General features: G+C 42.4%; 1 protein-coding gene across 2 annotated transcripts; it reads right to left on the reverse strand.

Moving 5' to 3' along the window:
* Window positions 1-499: 499 nt before the first annotated feature.
* On the reverse strand, window positions 500-2,189 carry LOC109426043 (peptide methionine sulfoxide reductase-like). 2 transcript variants are annotated; one of them, XM_062843430.1, is made up of 4 exons: window positions 1,665-2,189; window positions 1,301-1,461; window positions 982-1,242; window positions 500-928 (listed from the first exon to the last, which is right to left on the reverse strand). In XM_062843430.1, the coding sequence occupies exons 1-4, from the start codon at window positions 1,770-1,772 to the stop codon at window positions 694-696; spliced, it is 765 nt and encodes a 254-aa protein (XP_062699414.1). In that variant the 5' UTR covers window positions 1,773-2,189; the 3' UTR covers window positions 500-693. The 2 variants fall into 2 exon arrangements, with proteins under 2 accessions (XP_062699414.1, XP_062699415.1); XM_062843431.1 differs by lacking the exon at window positions 1,665-2,189 and adding an exon at window positions 1,518-1,658 and having other exon boundaries at window positions 505-928.
* Window positions 2,190-9,592: the final 7,403 nt, after the last annotated feature.

The following is a 9,592-nucleotide window of genomic DNA, read 5'->3' on the forward strand; positions in this document are numbered from 1 at the left end:
AATTTCATTTCAATACATTAGTCAATGTGTCTGAGATACGCATACATACATCAAAGAGTGTACCCCAGTTTTTCGCACACTTTCGCATGGAAAATGAGGAGAAGAAAGTCTAGGCAGGCACCAATCCGATCGCCGGCACCAGTATGCAAGCAATCTAACTTGATTTTTGGGCTCAATTTTGAATCACTCAACTAATTGTAAGAATTGGCATGTGTCTATTTTTACCACCAATGAACTTGTGTTATTTTGTTAATAGCAATTGCCAAATAAACAACAACCCGGCGTCATCCCCAGCGAAGACATGGCGGCCGTTCACCCTAATCAGCGAATCGTCCGTAATTGCGTAGTAAAGTGATCGTAGCTTTTTGGTACAATGAATCTAGTTCAAATTAAGACTGATTGATGATCATAACACAGCCACATACAGCTATACTGCAGCTCTAACCTTGCGAAAATTTAATTTATTTTATGTGACAGTCGTCGACTGATAAGCGCCAAGTTGTTTACATTGAAACCCAAACAAAAACAGAAAGTTTTTGATAAGCACAAAAAAAGGAAGCGATTTTCCAGTGTCCAAAACAATTTATTGTTTCATAAAATGATACCCCACATCAGTTTGTTATCACTGCTGCATCACGATGCAGCGAATTGCTGTCACACATTCTTGAAAGATCGTTGATTGTTTACTCTTGATCAACAAGATAGAGCACCTCCTTCATTTTGGATGAGATAATTGCGCACATATTGAGCCTGTTCCTCAGTCAATCCCAGCTTGCCGACTTCCGCTTCGAACTGGTCCAATCCACCGACTCCTACCAAATATCCGTTCAGCCTTGCAGCTACGTGGGATGTTTGCAACAACTCCGGCGTCAAATCTAGACCCTTGGCCAGGTCCTCATGTCCTTGTAACCGATATTTTTGATTATGACTACAATGAGATATGTTAGAACAATAGTCGATTCTAGAAATGTGAACGCTTACTTCGCTGCCGGATACAGATGGCTTTCTGGAACGATTTCCGTGACAACAACTTCATCTCCTTCCTTGGCTTGTTGCTCGACTTTGCTAGCTTCTGCCTGCTGTCGATGCTCCTCGCTGTGATACATTATCATGCTCATGTACTCCCGTTTCAAACGCGCCGATGCCCGATATTCATGGTTGTTCCAAAACATCTCCAACAATTGCTTGTAGGAGATCTCCTTGGGATCAAAATGGATCTCGATCACTTCGACGTGATCACCTCTGGAAATCTCTCTTGATTAGAATTCACTTTCTACTTATAGAAGATTGATGAACCTACACATGCTTGCTTCTCGGATTCTCCGTGGTTCCAGCGGCATAACCAACTCGGGTTCTCAAAACCCCCTTGGTAGCCCCGAACAGGGAATCACAGCCCCAGTAGCAGCCCATTCCGAAAGTGGCCGTCTCGAAGGGGGTATCCACATGGTGCAGTGGTTTAGTCTGAAACACACGATATGATCATAAATGGGAATCTATGTGAATAATGGACGATTTACCATTTTATAAACACCTAAATTCTTCGAATACTAGTAAGTGATATTAAAACAAAACAACTTTCCCCAAAAAGCAGTCCAGCACAAAGTATCTGTCAGATTTTATCCCACCACATGTCGAAAAATGTTATTTACAATGGTGTTAGTTACCTTAAGATATAACATCTTGATTATGTTGCACGGGCTAAGTTTATGTATGTTATGTATTAAAATACTTGAAAAATTGTCTATACTGTTGATGGTTCCATCATAAACCATTTTTAGGCACAAACTTAAACATAATCCATTATCTTTCAATTAGATTTTTATCGATCGTCATTTTTATTCAGTAGTTTGAAAATATGCCGCGCATACTATCAAACACCACGTGCAGCAGTGTTGAGCCGCTCACCGGCAAATGTTCTGCTGTAGTATATGTGCGCGAAAGCTGAGAGAGGAATGAGCCGCATGCGATCAAAGTCGGAGACAAGTAGGCTGCGACGACGATGAAGAATTCATTGATGGAAGAAGAGAATCAACCAAAACAAACTGATCGCGCTCTCGACGATTGAGCCTTCGAATCATTTAAAATGATTTTTGAATGGTAGTTTTGACAATTGTTTAAAATTTGATTACAATCAATGTGATATTTTTGGGTTCCTGTCACTGAGAACTTTCGAATGATGTAAAATTTATCAAAAAGTTGTAATTTTGATAATTTCTAAAGCTTAAATTAACGGATCAAGATTGTTCAGATTTAAATTACATATTAAGTTCCGAAAAACAGTTAAAAAAAAAAAAACTTTAGGAAATAACGACTGTCACGCTTTTTCATATTTATTTTGATACTCAATTCGCGCGTAACAACAAAAGTCTTCTCTCGAAACTACCGAGAGCCAAGAATGACGTCGCTTGCACGCGACGTGGAAACAACCGAACAAAAACTATGAATTCGCTCTTCTCAGCTGACTCAACAGCGCCCGCGCGCGTGCTCTACTATTCATAAGGGAACCCTCCGATTCCGTTGGCAATTCAAGTCATTCAAGCTCGAACTTCAAACGCGGATTTTGACGCCAAATTTGAGAATTTCAAACTCAAATTTCATCGATTGACTCATCCAATTCTGCGTTTTCTGCCAATATGCCCAAATTGATTCTAGCCCCACTTCGAGGTCGTTCCTAGACAACCCACCCTAAATCGAACACCGGAGCACTCGCCAAACCTTCCCGAATCCAATGGTGCCACTTTCGTGCCATTATGTCCCATAGCGGCTTCACAAAAGCCACCCAAAGTTGCGGGGTGAATGAAATTTGCTTCCGATCGTAGCAAGCCGTATATCATGATCGATCATCAACATCAACAGAGCAGGGCAGCGCGTGCTCGCGAACTCTTCTCTTCCGCTCTGCTGCGGTATTGTTGAACCTTAGACGCTCTCTCTATCTCTACCTATAGGATGGCAAGCCGGGGGCGAGAAACTGCATTGGTGACACAGGTTGCTGAGGGCCTGTGCAGTGAAAGGAATTCGGTTTATCCAGTGGGGTGACACGGCTGTCAAACTCGGTACATCGCCGCTCCACCGAACATCATTTTTGGTACAGCGCGTTTTGGTACCCACTTTCTGGTCGGTTTACTCTAACTTGCTCCTGATTTTCGGGTGTGTGGCTCGTGTGTTGCTAGTGCTTATTTCATAAATTACATATTTCAAACGATATCGTTGTTTTTGATGATAGTTTCTCTTTCCTTATCACTTTGCACGATATTATAGGTAGCAGCGAAGCAGTGTCGATGTTTCCAGCGCATTTTTTTTTTCATGAATTAAGCAATCAAAACAAAAACATTGGACGCCATGTTGAATTGAATGCTGGGTAGATGATTCTGGCCCTTCGTCATCCCCCTGGGTTTATCTTATTCAATATTTAAACTGAATCAATGAACCAAATGTATGCCTAAGTATGTCATCAAGTTTCATGATATTTAAGAGCTCCCTTGAGTACAGGTCATCTAATAGTCTCCTGAAAGGCCCTGAATTTCCCGGAATGTCCATCTCTGAACATCTCTGCAATCCGTAGCAACTTTTTGAAACGCCTTGAGATTCCAATAAAAGGTCTCAAAATTCTTACGCAAACCACTCCAAAACCCTAAGAAAACTCCAGAAACATCCCGAAACGCTTTGAAAAGCCATGAAAATATGAAACTTTCGAATATTTTATTAGGGTCCCTATTTTCTTCTAGCCCAGAAAAAAAAATCAAAACTTGTTTACAGAAAAATCATAAATTTCCAATTTGCAAACAATAAAAAAATGTAGGCTATGGAAATACCCTATCACATGTAAATAGTAGCTATACTAACTCACAAGAAGCTTGGTTTCTCTACTTTCCTTTTCGAGGGAATCTCCCCGTAGCTGATAGCGATAGTGAAGTTACTGGTATTTCAAAAAAAATAGTTGGCAATTTTTCGTATTTGTTAGTACACTTTTGTTTTGCAGTTGTACCATTCGACGTCCCTATCAATCTTCGACAGTTTCTGATTATGTGACATCCAATTCCAGGTAAAATAAATCGAAGTAAGCTGATAAATTGAGAAGGAGTTTTTAAAGTGTTGAGCAGTTATGCAGTTGTCCGGTTACTATAGAACATCAAAATCGTTCCATTACTTTTTTTAATGAGTCAAAATTAATTACAGAACAGGGAAAGCAACTACACCAGATCACAACTAGCGTCGGACCGTACGTCATCGCCCGTCCACTTCTCTCGACGAGGGAATCTCCTCGCAGCGGTTAGTGATAGTGAAATGACGAGCTCGAGCAAGTCATTCAAATATGATTTACAATGGCAATTTTCGATATTTGTGATCAAAATTTTCAACTGAAATTTTCCCAGGTTGTTCAATTTCTGGTTCTCTACAAACCATAGTACCCAAATCTTCCAAGATCGCTGCCTTTAGCCGTTCCTAGATAACCCCTTAAAACCTATGCATCATTCGAAAGCAAACAGCTCATCAATTCTAACGGTCAAATTCTCGTCCAAATCCGCCAACCAGGAGCCTCAAAAATCAGCTTCAAAGTTGATACATGAATGAAAATTCCTCACACATCAGAGTAGCAAACGATTTGTCATCGCCTTCGACTTAATCGTCAATCAAAGATGCCTGTGCCTAAACACGATCGACCGGCATCGCGCACGCTACTATCATTGCGTCTACTGTTACCTATCTCCCTTCGCCCTCTTGCCTCGTCGTCGCTGCATCGCTTAGGTACCTATAGATATAGCGCAGTTACGTCAAGTCGCCCGCGAGCAAGTCTCGAGATGCAGTATTATAGGGGGAATCGTTACAATGGGTGCCGTTGGAGGAAAAGGAAAATATCACGAGAATGCTTTCAGATATTTCCCTCAGACTTTTATCAGGCGTTTCTTCCATCATACCTCCAGAATTATTTTTTTGCAACCCTTCAGGTACTACGACTGGAATTTACTACCGCCTTCCTTAGCACAAAATTTCTGAGTTCAAGGAAGATTTTGACGAGTGGATGAATTTTCATGATATGTTCAACACACTTATCACTCCAACCACCACTATCGATGTCTCCAGGGAAAAAGGATTCTTCGTCGGTACTTTCAGACCTCGCAGATGTCTTCTAGAAGCACATGGGTGTGCTCGACAAATTGCAAGGACCGGATGATCATTAGAATTCCTCAGTAGCAAGTTAGATTCCGCGTCCCAAAAGGAGTACTTACTTACTTTCAGTCCTGGGCACCCACGGTGGTGCAGAGGGCCGTTTTGAAAGATTTCCATCCTGGACGATTGCCAGCCATCGCCTTGACCTGTGGCCAGGTCAAATTTCTGTCGACTGTCTAACACTTGTTTGCAGATTTCGTTTCCGCCCCTGCGTTAAGCTTAGTTTCTAGCTCCCAAGTAGAGCGCTCAAGTAAAATTCCTCCTTTTTCCGTAAGTAATTTTGGCATTTGTTTAAATGACAACATTTTAACAAAACGATGCTGTAAGAAGGATGTGAAAGAAAAGGGTACCAGGTTGTTTACGATTTGAACTTGAAGAAATTTCGTTCGTTTCCTCAGGAAATGTTATTGAAATTGAAATGTACTTTTTCGCGCACGTGTGGGGAAAATGATTTAATTTATAACTTTTGGGTGGGCTGCTGGGAAAAATCCAGACTACGGATTCGCACTACGGTGGGAGGAATTCTGCTGGGTCTCTGACGGTTAGTTCATGGAGTTCTTGAAGAAATACTGGGAAAAAGCTTCAAAGGGAATTGAATGGAAATTTGATGAAGATCCACAAAGGATTCTTTGTGATGAATCTTCTGGCATTCCGTACGAAGGTTTTTCCTTGAGATTTCACAGAAAATTCTCTAGAAGTGCTCTAGAGGTGCTCCACCAGAAAATCCACCAGGATTTCAGATTTCTCCAATAATACCTCCAAAGATTCCTTCAGAAATTTCTCTGGAGGTTTCTGCAGGAACTCTTCTGGAGATTTTTTTGGAAATTCCTCGGGGAAAACCTTCCGGAGATTCCCCCAAAAGATCCTCCAGGAATTCCTCCGAGGATTCCTCCAGAAATTCCTCCTAGGATTCCTCCAGCAATTCCTCCGAGGATTCCTCCAGGAATTCCTCCGAAAATTTCTCCTGGATTATCTCCGCCAATTTTTTCAGGAATTCTTCTGAGGATTCCTTCAGGAATTTCTTTGGGGATTCCTCCGGATTATCTTTGCTGATTTCTCCAGGAACTCTTCCGAAGTTTCCTCCAGGTACTCCTCCGAAGATTCTTCCGGAGATCCCTCCAAAAAACATTGCGGAGATTCCTCATTCAACTCCTCCGAAGATTCCTCTAGAAATACCTCCTCGAAATTTCTCCAACAATTCCTCTAAAGATTCCTTGAGAAATTCCTCCCAGAAATTCCTACCGGAATTCCTCCAGAAATTCCTCTCGGAATTCCTCCGGAGATTTCTCCAGAAATTCCTCCGGAGATTTCTCCAGGAATTTCCTCCGGAGATTCGTCCAGGAATTCCCCCAAAGATTCGTGCAGTAATTTCTGGTGGAATCTCCTATTCCTGGAGGAATCTCCGGAGAAAATCCTGGAGGAATTCCCGGGGGAATTCCTGGAGGAATCTCCGGAGGAATTCTTGGAGGAATCTCTGTGCAATTCCTGGAGAAATCTCCGGAGGAATTATTGGAGGAATCTCCGGAGAAATTATTGGAAAAATCTTAGAAGGAATTTTTAGAGATTTGCTCCAGAAGATCCTCTGGTGATTGCTCAAGAAATTGTTTCGGGGATTTCTCCGGTAAATTTCTCCAGGAATCCATCCGAAGATTCTCGGGGAAGTCCTGCAGGAATTCTGGAAGAATTGCACGAGAATTTCAGAGGAACTCTTGGAAAATTTCCCGAAGAAGTCATGGTGAAATTATTGGTGAACTTCTCGTGGAATTACCGAGGTAATTTTAGATGAGTTCCTGGGAAACTCCTGGGGGAATTTCCTGGAAACTCATTGGGGGATTCCAGGGGATTTTCTGCAAGAATTCTTGGGGAACTCCTACAAGAATTCACGGGGAACGCTTGCAGAAATTCTCGAAAATCCCCTTGATGAATTCCCGAAGAACTCCTGGAAGAATTTCTGGGGAACTCCTGGATATACTCCTTAAAGAAATAACGGGGAACTTTTGGAGGCATACCCGGGAACTCTCGGAAGTTTTATCGGGGATTTCCTAGAGGATTCACATGAGAATTTCTGGATGATTTCCTGGGAAATCCCTAGAGGAATTTTCGGAACACTCCTTGAGGAATTCTCGTGGAACTCCCTGGAGGAAAGCCCGGGGAACTTCTGGAAGAATTCCCGGAGAACTCCTGAAGGAACTCCTGATAGAACTCTTTTAGGAATTTTCGAGAACTAACCAGCTTGTTCCTGGAATTAAGAGCTATTTTCGTGAGGAACTCAAAAACACCATCTTTCCGTAACTCCCAGAACTCCCGAAAATTCTATTGAAATCATTTGCTTCTCTTGGGCCCACAGCTTCTTCGAAGAACTTGAGGAGCATCGCCGAATTATTCGTTTTTTTTTAAGTATTTCCCGCTACCTGTAGAATCTCGGACAATACTCGGACTTCTATAAAATCATAACTTTCTTTTATGAGAATGGAATTCTTGGAATTTCCTTCCGTATTAACTTCTTTATATCTCATGGATTGACCAGGTTATTCGTTCTTAAAATATTTGGATTTTTACTGCACTAATTTTCTCTCTATAACCCCAATATCGTTCCCAAGATCGTCCCACAATTACCAACGATAGAGTGAGACAGAGCAAAAGCAATGCTGCAGATTATCACATAATTACTTTCTTCCAGGAAACAAACTTTTTCACCAAACTGAAGTTGTTTTGAAATTAACCGTAGGAAATCCACACTCATTGCGTTTTGCCGCAGAGGAGAGTTGCGGATTTTTTTGAGTGCATACCACAGTGCTTCCACATTCCGTTGCACTTCAAACAGATGTTTTATCTTGAGTTCTTCGCTTGCCAAATCTTTCCCCCTGTGTACTATAGGTCTAAGGCCCCTGTGTACTAACAGCTTAATGCACACTGATGTCTTTGGTGCGAAAGAAGAAACAAAAACAAAGAGAAATGTCACTTTTACTCACGGAATAATACATCGACATATTATTCCGTACGGAAAATTAACAACATGACTGACAGCATCGCATGACAGTGCCATCTGTTGGCAAATCTTTTTGGCTGCGAATTACTTATCAACTGCGAACGCTAAAGTAATTTTGATTGCAAAAGTTTTACTTGACCATTACTTGTCCTATCCTTTTACACAGTACTAACCAGGTGGAAACTAGCCATTAGAGTGTGGCCGACCCACCTCCAAAGGAATGGGAAAATCAATTACCAGACAATCAGCGACCAACACATGTAAAAGGATTTGGTCCACAGTCGTTCCCGTGTTCCCAATCTTTGATGCTGTCCCAAACTTCGGACACCAACAGCAAACGAGAACCACGATCCCATCGACTTCGACTTCGTGTATCATCTCACTCGGCCCTCACAAAGTGAGAGCTTCAAACCTTGTGTTGCTTGTCACAAATGTTCTCACTTTCTTTCTTCGTGTAACGAGTTTCTAAAGCTTTCACCGAAGCAGTGCTTCAATGTGACCAAAAAGTACGGCTTGTCCCTAAATTAACTGCGGTCCTCTCATTTGGTCAAGGAATGTCCATCTGGTAAACTGTAGAACATGCAACAAGCGCCATCACACTTTGTTGCATATTAATGCTTCCACCAAATTGGCTGTACAGGTTGACAGTCAGTCCAATCCACCCTCGCAACCCCGACCCGACATGCTTCACAATCGGCTCCCGTAGTCGAGTCGTCATCGTCGGTTCAAGCGTGCCCTACCGATCAGTCGCGCGCGCGTAGTCTCTCGGGAAATGAGATCCAGTTCGTCGCCGTCGGGAGGCAAAACCAAGTCGTTCGCTTCTCCGCCGTCGGTTACATCGCCAGGCTCTGCTTATGGGTATTTGCCGATGACAAGCTGCTCAGTAGTCGCCCCTCTTCCACTTGACCTCCAGCCGAGCAATCATCGACATACATACCTAGAATGAAAGCTTCACCAGTCCTGCTGCCAACGGGAATTTCTCCTTCTCATCATCAGCAAGTTGGTTCAGAACGCGAATTTCGAGAAACGGCGCACATGCTGTACCGTAGGTCACAGTAGTGTTGAGTTGGTAGGCTCTCAGCTTTCAGGCAGCTGTGTCCCCTGTGGCAAATGTACACAGTTACTTTTCCGGCTCTTGCACTGGCATGAGAACAAAATTAACAATTATTTTTGCACTGATCGATTCCTGATAATGCATGTCATCGCTCAGAGATAAATAATTGTCCATTTTACGAGCCGATTTTATGAATGAATTTTGACAGGAGGTAGCGTCCAATAACCCGTAAAAACCAATATCATCATCAACATTGTTGTCACTTCGTAAAATGGCTCATTATGAACTTTGCCCCACATCAGCGCTAGAGGCAGAAAAGTAACTGTGTACATTTGACACAGGGGTGCAGGCTGATCTAGTAGTACACAAATCTGTGTGAA

Source organism: Aedes albopictus, unplaced genomic scaffold, assembly GCF_035046485.1.
Source record: "Aedes albopictus strain Foshan unplaced genomic scaffold, AalbF5 HiC_scaffold_203, whole genome shotgun sequence".
NCBI classification, from domain to species: Eukaryota; Metazoa; Arthropoda; class Insecta; order Diptera; family Culicidae; genus Aedes; species Aedes albopictus.